We start from the raw sequence: 18,065 nt of genomic DNA on the forward strand, positions 1-18,065 counted from the left end.
ATACTTCTGAGCCACTTTTATTTCAAAGTCTATGCCATAAAATGGGACTTTTTTAAAATCTAAGAATCTTTAAAATTAATGATCCTAGAGTCCAGGTTTCATATGCCTTTGTCTCTCTCTCCACAGCCTATAAACAAACAGCTGATTTCCTCCTGAAATTTCTTGGTTAAAAAAACAATAATAACCTACTTGACTAAGGATACCAGCTATCCGGATACTAAGTAATGAGGATGCATATGAGGAAGGCAGTATGACCCAAATGGGTGCTGCTCACCCACACTTCCCTGCCCCACCTCAGCCCGAACTTCAAAACCCCAGAATTGGCTGCAGAAAGCCACTCAATGCAACTCACAGCAAATCACAAAAGCAGTAACTAGAAAACTAGATAAAATCACAAATAACTAGGTAAAAAACTCACTGCTAGAGTTCAATGTAAAAAATTTCACTTAAGTCCTAGCTGGTTTGGGCTCAATGAATAGAGCATAGGCCTGCGGACTGAAGGGTCCCAGGTTTGATTCCGGCCAAGGGCACATGCCTGTGTTGCGGGCTTGATTCCCAGTAGGGGGCATGCAGGAGGCAGCCAATCAATGATTCTCTCTCATCATTGATGTTTCTATCTCTCCCTCTCCCTTCCTCTCTAAAATCAATAAAATATATTTTTTTAAAATTTCACTTAAGCCAATTTAAATTTTAGTCCATAATACTATAATAGTAAAGTCTCAAAGTCATTTACCCTTTGGGATCAAGAAGGTCTCTGACTTTTTCATTATAAATTTCCATATAGGACACTTCTACTTTAAAACTCTGCTCTTCATTTTCTTCTTTCTGAGTTCGTTCAAAGAGTCCACTGCAAAGTCTTGGGATTAATCCAGGTTGGTCAGCTGTGCCCATCATGGTATAAGATTTTCCAGATCCTAAAAAATGAAAATTGTAGTTATTACTGTCTCTTTGAGAAGCTGAAATACATAAACCTCTTTCCAATGCTCAAAATAAATTACTAGCACTTAGGAAAATGCCCTAAATAAAATAAGAAATATACCCAAATATAATGATGAGACTATTAAGTACAGAAGCTTTCCTACTGCACGTGGAAAAGTCAAAAGTAAACATCCTTTAAGAAGAAAACAAAAACCTTCTTTAAGCATCTTCAGAGTTTAAAAAATTACCTCAAACGACTGAAAAATAGTTTTCTAAAATCAATAGGGAAGATCCATATGATCAATAATAATATTGTGCCTGCTCTCAACCACTAACCATACCACAAAAATTATGTTATCTCTATAGGCCCCAGAGCAAAGTAACCTACTACCCTTGACAATAGTGTAGAAACTAGAGTAATCTTTTTCTATTATAAAATTATTTTCTCCATTGTATCAAGAATATATATTCATTAAAGACAATGCAGAAAACACCAGAAAAAAGGGGAAAAAATCCAAGCAATCACACTTAGTATAATTCTGTTTCTTTTTTTAAAAGCAGTGATTTTATAAACATACTTTTATTTTTATTTACTTATTGATTTGACAGAGAGAGAGGAAGGGAGAGTGAGGGGGGAGGGAGAGAGGAGAGAGAAGAGAGGGAGAGAAGAGAGGGAGAGAGAGAGAGAGAGAGAAAGAGAGAGAGAGAGAGAAGCATTAATTTTTTGTTCCATTTATTTATGCATTCACTAGAGGCCTGATGCACGAAATTCGTGCAAGGGGCTTGACCCTCGCAGCCGTGAAGGCTGCCTCGGCCCTCACAGCCCCAGCTTTGTCCGGAAGGTCGTTGGGCTGTCCGATCTAATTAACATATTACACTTTTATTATTATTGATTGGTTGATGTTTGCATGTGCCCTGACCAAGGATTGAACCCGTAACCGTGGTGTACTGGGACCACACTCTAAACAACTGAGCTACCTGGCCAGGGCCTATAAACACACTTTTAAACACAAGTTGCTGCTTTATCTCATTATCATAATTTCTAAAACTAATACACCACTTCTTTTATATATATTTATACATATATAAAATTATTTATTTCAGAGAGGGAGGGAGAGGGAGAGGGAGAGAGAGATAGAAACATCAATGAGGAGAAAGAATCACTGATTGGCTGCCTCCTGCATGCCCCACACTGGGGATCAAGCCCACAACCCGGGCATGGGTCCTGACCAGGAATCTCCTGGTTCATAGGTCAACACTCAACCACTGAGCCATGCTGGCTGGGCTAATACACCACTTCTTATGTAGCGGGCCTTTTCTAAAAGTTTTCACACGTTAACTCATTGTGACAACCCACCCAATAAGAAAGGTCTATAATTATCAACATTTTACAGACATGGGAACTGAGGGGCAAGTTTCATTGCTAGTCAATGGCAGAAACAGGGTTGGAGCTGGAATAACCTGGATCAGAGCCACCGCCCTTATAACTACTATACACTCTGCCTCTGAACAATATCATAAACATTTTTCTATGAAGAACAGTTTTCAATTGGACAAGGGTACAATATACCCTTAAAATAGTGACTCCTTCACTTAAGTACAGTGACCACAGAGGTACAGAAGTCAAAATGCTCCTTATCAATCGTAACTGATAAGATGCTAACAATATGCATCCTTTTTGGTATATTTTCTACCATAATCCTTAAAGCTTAAAAAAACAACAACAACATATATCATTTAATATTACCAGTCTGTCCGTAGGCAAAGACACATGCATTATAGCCATCAAAAGCATTTTGAAGAATATTCTCCCCAAGGCACTTAAAAACATCATCTTGACCTAAAAGAGAGAGAAAGAAAGAGAAAAAGAAAGGATGTTTTAAGACAAAACTACACATGAACAATTAAAAAAAAAACCTCAAAAATGCACTTTTTTGTCAGCTTCTCTCCAAAAAAATATTTTTAAACTTGATGAATGCTCCCAAAGGCTAATGTTCTTCAGGATATTTCTAGTTAGTACCTGAGAGAAAATGAGTAAAAAGTTCCTGACACTATGAACTTGAATTAATAAACACTGACCAAAACTCTTCTGCAATGCTTTAAAAAGCTAATGAACTACTAATTCTATAAACTGTGATTATAAATATCTGAAATTTAAGCTTGGGACCTATGTGGAACTGAAATTAACTATATACCACTCAGCTAATGCTTTATTCAATAGGTACTCAGTTCAAAACAATCATATATATAAATTCCCTCTCCTTTTCCTCAGTAATTTTTTCACTGGAAACATTTATTTTTTAAACAAGCTGTTAAGGCAAAAATAGCCTTACTAGGCAGAAAATACTACTCTGGAACAAAATTTCAAGTCTCTCTATAATTCACGGGTAGCATGTTTTACTTCTGTCGCCAAGGTTTTGAAACCAGTGGTCTATGGTGACTAGCAGCAATTCTCCGGGGGCTCGTTTTTTTTTCTTTACTCAGTGGCAATTTTAAATTACAGGGTTCATAATATATACCAGCTAGGACAGAGTGGAAGATACTGAAAATTTCTTCTAGCTTTCTACCATGAACATAAATAATAGGGTCAAATGCTTCTCTACAGGCTAAATCAAATAAGCCATTCAAACTCAAGTCATGAGTATTGTGATAATATTGTGATTTTTTTAAGAAATGTATTTTTTTGTAACTCAAATGGAATTTCCTAAGTGTTAAAAAGTTATATGTCTTTTGTTATGTTAATGTGGTGACTCTCAGGCTGCACCCAAGGATGGGGGTGCTTGGCAGGAGAACCAATCATGTGATTAGAGGGTTAGAACTTTCAGTCCACCTCCCCTCTGGGAAGAAGAGAGGAGCTGGAGATAGAATCGATCATCAATGACCAATAATTTAATCAATCATGTACTGAAGTCTCTACTCCTATATAATAAAAGACTGATATGCAAATCGACCAGAGAAATGAACAGCCGCTATAATGCACACTGACCACCAGGGGGCAGATGCTGAATGCAGGAGCTGCCCCCTGGTGGTCAGTGCGCTCCCACAGGGGGAGCGCTGCTCAGCCAGAAGCCAGGCTCACTGCTGGAAAGCACAGCAGTGGTGGTGGGAGCGAGCCTAAGCCGGCAGTTGGACATCCCCCGAGGGCTCCCGGACTGTGAGAGGGCACAGGCTGGGCTGAGGGACCCCCCCACCCCCTGAGTGCACGAATTTCATACACTGGGTATCTATTAAAACAGAAAAGGACAGGGTTTGGAGAGCTTCCAGGTTGGCGAGCATGTGGAAATTTAGGGAGAATGGTGCACCTGTAGAGAACATGGTATCTACATGCCGTTTATCATACCTTGCCCTATGTATCTCTTCCATCTGGCTGTTCCTCATTTATACCTTTGAATAATAAGTGGGTAATCTATAGTAAAATGTTTCTCTGAGTTCTATGAGCCACTCTAGCAAATTAATCAAACCCCAGGAGGAGTTGATGGAAACCTCCGATTTATAGCCAACTAGAGGCCCAGTGCACAGATTCATACACCAGTGGAGTCCCTCAGCGTGGCCTGTGGGGGTCGGGCTGAATACAACATCCAACATCCCCCAATGGATGTAGTAGTGCGCAAGCTGGCAGGCGGCTGGGGAGGAGCTGCTCCTGCTCATCCCGGCCCCACTCATCCCAGTCAGCTGAGCATCTGCCCCCATCTTTCACCGCCACCCCTCACATCTCCTGGTCTGCTGCACCCAGCTATGAAGAAGTGGGTCCTTAGGGCAGAGCTCCTGCAGCCTCGCTAGGGGTGCAGACTGGGGCTTGGAGAAGTGCGGTGAGTGCCCGAGGGGCGCCTGGGGCAGACCAGGGAGTCATAGTAGCTACGCGGCTAGGCCACCCACTTTGTGCGCCATCCTGCAAGTCCTGGGGTGGCTCCAGTTTGATAGGAGAAGGCAGGCGCTAGGGACAGAGTTCATGGTCTCTTTTTTCCCTCTCTCCATCCCTCAGACCCGGCTGTCCAGACAGGACGCAGCTGGAGGGGTTGCCTCCAGAATGGTGCCTGCGGAGTGGCGGAATTTGGGCCAATGGCTGGGCTCCCAATGCAAACTGTAGCTCAGCCCCACCTGCTTACGATCTTTAATAGATTCAATCACCTGTTTCTCTTTTCATCTGTCCAAGTTGACTGGCCCCTGGTGGTCAGTGCACATCATAGCAACCGGTCGACCAACCCAACGGTCACTTAGGCTTTTATATATATAGATCAGACCAGCCAGTGTGGCTCAGTTGGTTGAGCATCGGCCCATGCACCAGAGGTCGCTAGTTCGATTCCTGGTCAGGGCATATGCCTGGGTTTCAGCCTCCATCCTCAGTAGGGGGCATGCAGGAGGCAGTTGACTGATGTCTCTCTCTCATCGATGTTTATATCTCTCTCACTCCATATATATATATATACTAGGAGCCTGTTGCACGAAGTTTTGTGCAATAGACTTTTCCTTCACCTGGCTGCCGGCACCAGTTATCCGCCAGCAGCAGTTTTCCTCTGGCCACCCGCCGATCAGAGCGCCTCCCGCCAGCACAATCGGCCACCCCGAGAGGAACTCCAATCGGGAGGCGCTCCGATCGGGCGGGTGGCCAGAGGAAAACTGCTGCTGGCGGAAAACTGGTGCCAGCAGCCACGCAATCGGCCACTCCGAGTTCCGCCACCAGCGTCTTCCGCAGCGCCGGCCGTTTAAGCCAGCGGGAGGAGCGGGGGTCGGGAACTCGCAAGTCCCTGCCCCCCGCTCCTACCGCCAGCCAATCGGCACCCTGAGTCCCGCCCCCCACGCCTCCAGCCGGCCCAATCGTGGGCGTAGCGGAGTGATGGTAATTTGCATATTACCATTTTATTAGGTACTAGAAGCCCAGTGCATGATTTAATCATGCACGTGTAAGCTGTCTGTCCGCTGGTCAGCAGCTCCTAAGTCCCTGGGCCCCTAGGGTGAGGCGGGGCGGGGGCGTGGTCCTCCTGCGGCCGGAGCCCAGGCCGGGGTCTTGCCTTTGCCTCCTGCCCAGGAAGGCTGGGGCCGCCGCCACGCGCTCCTGCGGCCCAACTGCCGCCAGACTCCTCCCCGGGGAGCCGCGCGGCCAGCCCACCCCCCCGCCGCCTCCAAACCTCCAAAACGCCTGGCTCGCTGCCCCAGAGGCCTGTCTGTGCTGCAGCACAGCCATGGTGCAGACGCTGAGCTCGCGTCACCGCTGGCAACGCGAGCTCAGCGTCCTGCCGGCCAATCACCACCCCAGCCACCCCGAGTCTCGCCCCCTGTGTCACCCGCTGGCCTAATCGTGGGCGTAGCGGAGTGATGGTAATTTAAATATTACCTTTTTATTATGTAAGAATAATTGGTCAGAAGCACGGGTAACAACCTGGACTTGTATTTGGTGTCTGAAGTGAGGTATGGGGATGGGGGCAGTCTTATAGGAGTGAATCCTTAACCTGTGGGATCTAATGCTATCTCCAGGTAGACTGTGTCAGAATGACATGCACCTGGTGTCTGCAGCACTGCTTGGTGGTGGTGTTGGGGAAACACCTCTGCCCTCACAAACTGGAATTGGGATCTGGACACACTTTAAATGTGAGAGGCCTGGATACTGTTATGTTTGTTATGTCTTAAATGCTATAAATAGCATTCCATTATGCCTCACTTCCTAGTTAATTTACCAGATTAGTACATCATCAGCATACTTCCGACACTGAAGCATTCTTTAAAGTCATCATTGGACCAGCTAGACCAAATTGACCTTAACTTTTTGAAACAGCTGTAGTACTGCTGTTTCTCATGATAAAAGTCAATACAATATGACACTCAATATTTAAGAGTGATTGCTTAGAAACAGGTGTGGTAAGCAGTTAGGAATAAAGGCAATAAAAGGCTGTCACTGTAGTCCTAAACTTGTGGTAAAAGGGGACTTGAGATAGTCATCATCAAAGAGAGCAACAGAATTCCAGAGCAAATTTACAAAGAACATTGTACATTCCTCTTCAATAGAGACAGAAAACAGAACACTGAAAGGGTAAGTGATTTACTCAAAGTCACAGAGGCAGTCAGAAGTAGGGCCTGGGTTAAACTCAAGGTTTCATTTTCTCCCTGGCTTTGCATTCGTTACACCAAGCTGCCTCTCTAGACCACATCACAGACATCTAAGAAACTCTAAGTGGCTACTGCGTGCGACTGGTGCCACATAAGGCCTCGAATGCATGTAAGATAACCTCAACCGTGTATCCTATCAATCTAACTTGATCACCTTAAACCAAGAACAGCTCACTGTGAAAGCTTTCATTTCCCAACCAATACAAAAACTCTAACAGCAAAGACTAGAGGAGATTCTCTATACAGTTTTTAAAGTTACACAAAATAATACTATGATAATTTATAGAAAATAACATTAAAACACCTTTTCTGTATTATCAGCAGTTAATTGATATTACCTGCATACTTTTCTCTGACAGATTCGTCCATAGACCAGAAACAATGATCATATGCAAACACCTGTTGAAAAATAAAAATAATAGTGTGTATTAAGAGCAAAACCTTTTTAAAAAAGAACAAAACCTTAACATACTTATAATATTATAACAAAGTCATAACATTGATAACATTGTTCATAATCCTCTCTAATAAAATGGTAATATGCAAATTAACCATCACTCCACTACATAAGCCACGCCCACCAGCCGAGCCACACCCACCAGCCAATCAGGGTGAGTATGCAAATTAACCCCAATCCAAGATGGCTACAGCCACAGTGAGCAAGGTTTCCCAGGTAACAGAGCAAGCCAAGCTTTCCATAGCCGTTGCAGGCCTAAGCCTCTACTCAAGCTACAAAGTTTCAATTATAGAAGGTAAACAAATTCAAACAAATAGCGGCAGAATGGAGCTTGAGAGAGCAGGCCAGGGTTGCTGGCGGCAACAGGGGAAGCAAAGCTTTCCACACACCCTGGCCGGGCTCACCCGCTTAAGGCTACAAAGTTTCAATTGTAGAAGGTGAATTAACTGCCACAGAAAATGGCTGCCGCCCCTGAGGGAACAGCAGGCTTGGCTCCGCTCCAGGCTACAAAGTTTCAATTGTTGAAGGAAAATAAATTCCAGATACCAGGGCCTCCCCTTGGGTTGCCAAGGGGCGTGGCCGGCCTGCAAACCACCACAGGCCCCTCGCTCAGGCCCCTCGCTCAGGCCGCTCCACGCCCCAAGGGAACCCCACCCTGATCCGGGACACCCTTCAGGGCAAACCAGCTGGCCCCCACCCGTGCACCAGGCCTCTATCCTATCTAATAAAAGAGTAATATACAGATTGGTCATCACTGCAACACACAATATAGCTGCCCCCATGTGGTTAAAGATCCTGCCCCCATGTGGACACAACATGGCCACCACAAGATGGCCAGCAGGAGAGGGCAGTTGGGAGGCACCCAGCCTGCAAGGGAGGGCAGTTGAGAGGGACCAGGCTTGCAAGGGAGGGCAGTTGGAGGTGATCAACCCTGCAGGAGAGGGCAGTTAGGGGTGACCAGGCCGGCAGAGGAGGGAAGTTGGGGGCAAACAGACTGGCAGGGGAGCAGTTAAGCATCAACCAGGCTGGCAGCAGAGTGGTTAGGGGGTGATCAGGCTGGCAGGCAGAAGCGGTTAGGGGCAATCAGGAAGGCAGGCAGGCAAGCAGTTGGGAGCCAGCAGTCCTGGATTGTGAGAGGGATGTCCCAGATTGGAGAGGGTACAGGCTGGGCTGAGGGACAACCCCCTGCCATGCACGAATTTCGTGCACCGGGCTTCTAGTAGTAAAATAAAAACATTGTCTCAGAATGAAAATTATTAAATTACTAGAGACCTGGTGCACGAAATTCGTGCACGGGTAGGGTCCCTAGGCCAGGCTGGCAATAAGGGCTGATCAGGGCATTCTGGCTGCCAGTTGGGGCCTCCCTTCCCAGGCTGTCAGCTGCTGGCCGGGGCCTTCCTTTGTTCTGCGCTGCCCCCTGGTGGTCAGCGCATGTCATAGTGGGCGATCGAACTCACAGCCTCCCGGTCGAACTCCCGAGGGGACACTTTGCATATTAGCCTTTTATATACACTGAGTGGCCAGATTATTATGATCTCTGAACGCATAATAATCTGGCCACTCATTATATATATATATCTAGAGGCCCAGTGCGTGAATTCATGCATGGGTGGGGTCCGGCCAGCCTGACCAGGGGGAGGGGACATGGGCGGTTGGCCAGCCTGCCTGCTGGTCGAACTCCTGGTCGAGGGGACAATTTGCATATTAGCCTTTTATTATATAGGATATACACTGAGTGGCCAGATTATTATGCGTTCAGAGATCATAATAATCTGGCCACTCAGTGTATATAAATAGTAGTCTTACAATGCACAACTAAGCACCCAATAGATGATATAAATTTTTATTTCACATGGAAAACTTCACAATGTGAGTAAGAAAAAAGAGGTTACAAAACAATACGTACAATAAGATGGCTATGATACACACACATATAATAAAGTGTATTTTTGCATGATAAGATTTATATTCTTTGTTTTCTTCTTTGTGCTCTTATGTAGTCGCTACATTTTTATTTTCTCAGAGAAAACAAAGATTTCTTTAAAAATAAAATGTAGGTGCTCTCCTCTCCTGAGCCTTTCCCTTTCCCTTCCCCTTCTTCCTCCCTGCCCCAAGCACCTTCCTCACTCCCAAGCTCCATGGCCCTTCCTTTACCTCTAAAGCTTGTTTTCCTAAACCCATTTCTTCTAGAAATTACTTTTTCTACCTCTGTGATTTACCAAATAAATTTTCTATTTCAAAAAATAATATGTAAAGATAATTACTATAGCAAGTTGAAAATAGCTATAAAATAGCAGATTCTTTAAATAAATTATAACACATCCATGTGCAATTTTGTATAGCTTTACGATTGTAAAAGACTAATAAGAAAATTTTCATATATTAACATAAAAGTTATGAAAGTCTAGACCATGATCCCATTATTTGTATAAAAATCTATACAACCCGGCCAAAGTGTCGAGATCCTGTGCCTGGTATCTAGAAATAAATTAATTAATTAAAAATAAAAATAAAATAAAAACACCTTCAAGAAGGGAAGGATCAGAACACCCATTTTTGTGCAAAACAGCAGGCAGAGGAGGCATGTGCTCCCTGGGAAGGGGCAGTGATGGAGAACACAGGCCAGAAAGGCAAGCAGAAGCCCAGGAGCTTAAAACACGCAAGAAGCAGGAGCCCTGGAGCCCAGAAGCTACCATCCAGCTGCAACTAATCCTCAACATTTTTCCAAAGCAAAACATGTATCTATCAATAATGGTGGTGGTTCACTGTGTTAGCAATTCTCCAACAGGAAGAAGATGAAAAGAAGAAGGAAGATGGAAGGTCGTCCCCAAGGTCTGTGTATAAAAATTTCAGGTAGGGGCTGCTTTTCCAAGTACATTCATCAGCCAGGGTGAGAATCATTTCAGCAGGCTAAGATGAAATAAAATGTGAAGCTCAAATTAAGTTTCTTCTGTTTTAGCTTTCAACTCTCATCTCTGATCATCTTATTTATTTCTATTCTTAATAAGGTTAAGTAGGAACCACCCTGATTCTTCTCGGAGCCTGAGCGCCTCAGGTTCCATCACCATACCTGTATACTTATCCAGGATCGGGCTTAAAAGGCACTCCTCTCTCCATTATTATGAGTTGGTTTCTTTTCTTTCTCTTTTTAATTTAGGGATTCCTTAAACAACTGAATTTCTTATTCTCAATTCCAGATGAAAAGCTATCACTAATGTAACTATAATAATAGCTGATAAGTCCATGCTAGGCCACTGAGGTACAAAGGACATCGAGGTACAAAGAAGTTAAGAACCTGGTGGCTGGCAGGAGGGGATGGGAGGGGGGACTGAGAGTTGAACCCAGCCTTTGAGCCAGCAGTCTGTTCACCAGTAGGCTCTCTACTACGAGGCTAAATGAGCTTTATTCCCCCAATTTTTTGAGCCCCATAGCCTGGTACAAAGTTGGAAACTAATGAACACTTAATTCATATTTACTAACAACACTGAATGGTCTTCTTTAAGTTTTAGCAATTTTATAAATTATTATAAGAATTTTCCAGCCATGGATTTCCTAAAGCAGACAAGCCCTTTCCTTTCTAAACAACCATTTTTTCCTTAACTATTTTAATAAAAACTTTTTTTCAAGCACCCGAGAAGAAACACACATTCATTATAACAAAGTCAAATAACACAGAAGCATAAAGTAAAAAATAAAGGCCTCCCATTCACCAAGCATACCACTCCCTAGAGGTAACCAAGATGTTAATAACATGGTGTTGGTCCTTCCATAGTTTTTATATCAACACATTTTCTTTAAACATTAATATATAGTTGAATTAAATAAAACATAAATAGTTTTAAAATAGTCATGTGATGTCTCCTCACATCTTTACGGAAATCTCCAGCCCCTGTTCTAACAAAAAAATAAGAAAACAAAAATAATCCAACATCGATCTGGCCAGTGTGGCTCAGTTGGTTGGAGTGTTGTCCCATACACAGAAGGGTCTCGGGTTCAATTCCTGGTCGGGGCACATGCCCAAGTTTCAGGTTTAATCCCCAGTTAGAATGCATGCGGGAGGCAACCGATGGATGTGTCTCTTACATCAATGTTTCTTTCTCTCCCTCTCCCTTCCTCTCTCTCTCTCTCTCTCAAATAAATAAAAAATAATAATCCAACACCTTTACATAGAAAAAATGACATAAGACTAATAAAATTAGTTTTGCATATATAAAGAAATGAGTACCATATTAAACTATTTTTTTAAATCATTCAGAGTCCCAAATAGCCAGGGCTATAGATATTTTAGCAACAATAGAGGATAGAATTACAATTCAACTATAGACTCTAAAACTAAAACAAAATTCTAAGAATGCAGATAAGAATCTGAATTTCCTGGAAAGTTTCAAGTAACTTCAGAGAATGGTCAATTCAAAAATATAGTTCTGGTGCCCACTTTGGCACACCTATAAATTCCCTGAGATAAAGGAACTGACGCAACCCAAGGAAGTTTCTTTAGAATCTGGGCTCAAATCTAAGATGAAAGCATGTTCCCTTCTGAGGAAGCTATGGGCCAGGGCAGGTTTCTGTTGGCCTGAGAATGTGTCCCCAGCTGTCTTGGGAGCAACAAAGATGAGTCTGCCTAGTGCAGTTCTGACCACAGATTGGAACAACAGGTTTTGAGCCAATCCATGGTGAACAGCAAAGCACAAAAGGAATCTGTGTTGCTGTTGCCAGGAGACTGGCCATAATTGGTCAAAGTACAAATACAGTTTTTCCATAAAGCTCCAGTCCCTCTTATGCCAATAAATGGCTTCGGATTTATGAATAGGCTAATTACTTTTACCGAAGTGGCAAAGGGAAAATACTTTTTGAGAAGAAAATTGCCAGTACTTGAAAAATATACACCCCAGATCTTTACAAGCATCACATAATACACCAAATCTCTTACCTTTGGCTGGCTTCTGAGTTCCCCAAAGAGATGTCATCATTGACATGAAAGAAAAGGGAAAAGGTTCAAGAAAAACTTTTTTAGTTTAAAAGACTCTTTTTGAAGGGTAAAAAATGATAATAAACATCATGTAAATTTTTATTAAGACTACAAAATGTTAACTTTAAAATCAAACAGCAATTTAAAATATAGGATCAATTAATACCTATTAACTAGTAGGGTAGAGTGCTAATTACAGAAAACTAACTTGTGCCTCTATGGTAGAAGAAAGATTAATTTTAATTTTTACTTCAATTTAATTTTTAAAATACTAATATTTCTGCCTTATACATTCTTTTATCCTTGTATATGTCTTATAAATACATATTTAAAAATCTTTACTTTTTATCATCTTATTTCACTTACAATTAGTTTTCTCTGCATTGATACAGCAGCAGCTTCCTCTCTTTCTACAGAGGCCCTTCTACACAAAATGAATTCCAAGAAAAATAAGTCAAAGGAACAACTAATTTTTTTGCAGTGAATTTACTGAATTACTCACTTATTACTTCCTATACTCCCTTGGTTACTGCTAACCTCCCTCCCTCCCAAAACTGCCACTTACAGGTACATGTATATGCAAAACTGCCTCAGGTACAGGAATATAATTCAATCCAATGTAACTCTGAGATAGTTTCAAACGTACGAGTAACATCATAAGGAAAGTACAAGGAACACCCCTCAACCAAATTCACCAATTGGTAACACTGCATCATTCTCTCGCTCCCACCACTCTCCTCGAGGCTCTCTATATAGATACATATATACACATACACATATACACACATATATTATTTCTTTCTTAACCATCTGAGAGTAAGTTACAGACATGCCCCTTCAGCTCTAAACACTTCAGTGTATAATTCCTAAAAACAATGATGTTCACTTACAAACAGTACAATATCAAAATCAGGAAACTGAAGAATAAATAAAACTACTTTTGAAACTAGAGTGAAACAGGAACAATGACTGGACCTTTAGGAATAGTTGGTCTTTCTTGGAGGATCAAAATGCCAGCTCAAACCGAAAATTACATGGAAATGCTTCCTTCCAACTGTCTGTAAATCTTCTTGTCTTTTGTCTCATAAAATAGTTTCTCCTAAAATGACTTTAATGTGCTATTTGTATTAGACAATTTCAGTAAGAACACAAAGGAACATCTCACAAATGAGTGACAGTTGTCTAATAGATTTTGTAGTAATAGCTAATGTGGCTAACATATAAAAGAAAATAATTTCTCTGGAATAAGAGATATAGGAAACCTTCCCTAGGAAACGACTTGTGAAATACCACTAGGAGTTACTGACATATGCTATCATCTTTTTATAGGTCTTTAGAGGCAAAGCAGAGTCTCATCGATTGCAGACAGCTTACTTATAAACCTGGCTGGAGGTCGGAACAGAGCCAGCACACATGAAATGCTCACGTTAGACCAGGCACATGGCATGCTACTTCACTTAATTCTCACAATAACTGTGCAAGCCACTACTATTATTCCAGTTTTACTGATGAGAAACTTAAGGCTCGGAAAAGTTAAATGACCTGTCCAAGATCCTATCTAATAATAGAGTAACATGTAAATTACCATCACTCCGCTACGCCCATGATTGGGCGGCAGGAAGCTGGGGGGCGGGACTCGGGGTGGCCTATCCGGCCATTGAGAGGCACGGATCCGCTGCCACTGAGGGGAGCTACCCTGCTGTTGAGAGGTGCAGGGGGCGGGAGTAGGGTAGCCCCCCTCAGCAGCCGTGGACCATCAAAAGCGTGGGAGCTGGGTGCCTGTCTGCTCCAGCACCAGGCTCCACCATGAAAAGCGAAAGCGTGCATGATTCAATCATGCACTGGGCCTCTAGTACAATAATAAGCAGCAATGACTCTGGGGTGCAAAACTAGGTCTCCTAACTCCCAAGTCCATGTTCTTTTCCTCTCCCACAATGGTCAAAACAGCCGCATCAAGTTTCTTCTAGATTTAAGAATCTATGAGTCATATATTAATAACTGCTTCCATTAACAGAAGTATTTTCCATGTATTAATTTCCCCCATTCTAATTATTACCCAATAAAAGATTACCACTGGGTGCTTATGCCAATGTAAGTTTACTTATTCATTCTATTTACAAAAACTCCAACCTGTCTTTTCTGAGAAAAAAAGATATTTGGTATAATATTTCAATTTTAAATAAAATATTTTTATACAAAAATCAGCTCTTCCTAGGCAACAATCAACAAATACTAAATTTGATCATCTATGACACATAGCAGAAGACTTCATGGGATTAACCTGTATTCAGAACATAATAATAAAAACAGAAAAAGACCAGTAAATTAATTACAGGGCTAAGTTTCCAGTCAGGGATTCTGGTGGCTACAACAGTAAAGCTCAAATAACCTACAGAGCCACTGGAAACCCAAAGATGTAATTACAGCTCTGTACAAAAATAAATAAGTAAATTAATTAATTAAACAAAACCTTTCAAAATGTAGTTGCAATCTAATCCAGCAATGCCTCACTTATCCCAAAATTCCTCAATAAGAAACCTTAGCTAACCAGATCACAGTGGAGATTTAGGAATCAAGGAATATCACCAATAACCAATCAAAAGAGACATCACAAGGTAAAAGCATGAAAGTCTTAGTTTCTCAGCTGAGTTTAATTACTTGATATTGTGGTTGTGGCTTAACTTCATTTTTGAAATACCTTCAGACTTACGAAAAGTTCCAAAAATAGTACAAATAATTCCTGTGTACCCTTCATCCAGCTTCCTCAAATGTTAACACCTCATATAACCAGTTATAATGATCAAAACCAGGAAATTAACCATCAACAAGATTTATTAAATCATCTAGAGCCAACCTTTTTTTGCCAACTGCCCCACTGATGACTTTTTTCTGGTGCGGGATCACACATCGCATACAACTGTCACATCTCCTCCAATCTGGGACAGTTTGACTCTCATGACCCTGACACTTGAGGAGTACTGACCAGTTACTTTGTAGAATGTCCCTTAATCTGAGTCTGTCTAATGCTTCCTCATGACTAAATTCAGGTTATGCACTTTGGCAAGCACAACACAGAAGTAATGCCATGCCCTGCTCAGTGCGTCATACCAGAGGCACATGATGATGTCCCTGCCTCATTACTGAGGATGGTAATCTCTGACCACTTGGTTACAGTTGTATCTGCTAGGTTTCTCCATTGTAACACTATTAGTTTTCCCTTTGTACATTTTTCTTGTGGGGGAGACTGAGACTACATAAATACAATATCTCACCATACTTTCATCCACAAATCTTAGCACCCATTGATGAGTCCTGCCTGCAACAAAGGCGGCTTCCCACATGGTGACTGTCTAGTTACTGAAGATGTTAACAGCCCAGGTGGACCAACATGGATGCATGTGCTTTTTAGGAAGAGGACAGCCTGGAAGCAACAAATGATTTGGTTGCATCTATGAATCAGCTATTTACTTCTTTCTTTTTACTCATCAGGCTTATGCTCATTTCTTACTTAAATAATAAATCACACCAAAAAATTAAGTCAAATTATATTCCTAACATTTAGAATGCCACCATCTGAAGAAGAAACTTAGTGATGATTTTATATATGTTGGTGATCTTTGTTAATTTTTATTAACATCCCTGGCAATTACACAAATAAAACTGATATTGGGTCCAAAAATAAACCACAAAGTATTGTGTATGTGTAAAACACAAAGCAATGTCAGTAGAATGATGTTATAAATCAATTACTGCTGTCAACTACCAAAATCAAACATTATATCCAAATACCATCACTTCTTTTAATTTTAAAGATTTAAGTTTCTGAAACCTTCACAATTAGAAATATTTGGCATCTCTGTTTTAACAAGATCCCTCTCCACCCTGCTCTATAATGGATGTATACATCACAAAGAGCTTATTCTAATACAGCCAAACTACGTAATGATGTTGTTGCTTTCTTGGACTTAGCTGGCAGTACCAGCAACCAAATAACAATCTGTGTGATGATCATCACTTTTTCTGTCACCCCTCCCCCAGTGTGCTTTTCCACATAAGAAATAAAGCTGACTCGACTGAAAATTTAGACACTGACAAGATTCACAAAGGAGGCTTATCAATCTCTGCTCATCTAGCCAACTTAATAAGTACAAATATCACTAAAAGCCCTATTCATTATTTCTTTGACATTTGGAATGCTCCATTCAATTTTGAAGAATTAATTTTTAAAGTATCAGTAATAGAGTGGGATACTTTGGAGAATAGCATTCAGGATATAGTGGTTTTAAAATGCTACCACTGAAAGAATAAATCAAAGCACTGAACTATGTAGCCTGGACCAGAGCAGACTAAAGGAAGACATAATGCCCATCTTCAGGTGTGAGAAGACGCACTCTTAGGGTAAGGGGGAAAGCAGACTTGTTCTAGGTCACTTCAGAGACTAGACCCCCAGCAGGTCCTGCTGGAGAAAGTTAAAAGAAGAGGGAATATCTCTTTAATATAATTAGCACTGTGGGTTTTGTTGTTTGTTTTTTTTAAAGAAAAAAACACAGTAAGATCCCATCAGTGGAATTATCTAAAGAGAGAATAGAAGAGTATCTAATGAGGATGTAGAATGAATGAGCTGTTACACAAGATTACTTATATAACTTTTTATTTACAACAAGAAACCAAACATTCAACAAGTTATATTTCAACATTTCTATCAGTGACACTTGTAGAACACTAGTACATTAGAGGTTAACCAAGCTAGGTGGTACATCATACTCCACATCATACCCTTAAAAGATTCCTCCTCTCCAGCAAGCTAGTTAACTTCCTGTATTCCACAGGCCTACACTCAGATAATGCCACTCTCACTAACAACTCTGTTTATATAAGTCCTACTCATGTGAGAAAAACTCAGAGCAAATTCATTCTCCCTCAAGAATCCTTCCACAAGAACCATAACCAAAAGTGAGTTTTTCTTCCCCAATTCCTGTAAGTCAAAACGATCTCTACTGCTCAGGTATTACCTATCATTTTGTCACATGACATAAACTTTTTAACATATGGGTCAGCTGGATAGATTATTGAAATACTCTTAGACTCCAAGCAAAGAAAGGTCTTACAATTTTTACTTTTTTCAGTATTTGTGGTTATCTAAGGTTTCACATTTTATCAATCTACTAAAGGCCCGGTGTACAAAATTCGTGCACTCGGGTGGGGGGGTGGTCCCTCAGCCTGGCCTGTGCCCTCTCTCAGTCCAGGAGCTCTTGGGGGATGTCCAAATGCTGGCTTAGGCTGGGGAGCGGGCCTGCTAGGGAGCAGGCCTAAGCGAGCAGTTGGACATCCTTAACGCTGCCAAGGAGGCCGGAGAGGCTCCCGCCACCACTGCTGTGCTCGCCAGCCATGAGCCCGGCTTCTGGCTGAGTGGCACTCCCCCTGTGGGACCACACTGACCACCAGGGGGCAGCTCCTGCATTGAGCATCTGCCCCCTGGTGGTCAGTGCGCATCATAGCAACTGGTCGTTTTGCATATTAGCCTTTTATTATATAGGATAGTTCATCAGCTTCCTTGACTGTAGTAATGTGGTGAGATTTCTCCTTGATTGAATTGGATTTATCTGGAAAAGGTTTTTA

General features: G+C 41.8%; 1 protein-coding gene across 2 annotated transcripts in view; it reads right to left on the reverse strand.

Moving 5' to 3' along the window:
- Positions 1-18,065, reverse strand: part of KIF13B (kinesin family member 13B) — a 205,586-nt gene that overhangs the window by 121,106 nt on the left and 66,415 nt on the right. For both annotated transcript variants that reach the window (XM_079772493.1, XM_079772492.1), the window contains exons 3-6: positions 12,408-12,420; positions 7,359-7,419; positions 2,666-2,758; positions 734-914 (exon numbers count right to left, since the gene is read on the reverse strand). In XM_079772493.1, the coding sequence (XP_079628619.1) occupies positions 734-914; positions 2,666-2,758; positions 7,359-7,419; positions 12,408-12,420 (348 nt within the window). The remainder of the gene's footprint in view (positions 1-733; positions 915-2,665; positions 2,759-7,358; positions 7,420-12,407; positions 12,421-18,065) is intronic.

This window comes from Cnephaeus nilssonii (genome assembly GCF_951640355.1).
Source record: "Cnephaeus nilssonii genome assembly, chromosome: 5".
Lineage (NCBI taxonomy): Eukaryota > Metazoa > Chordata > Mammalia > Chiroptera > Vespertilionidae > Cnephaeus > Cnephaeus nilssonii.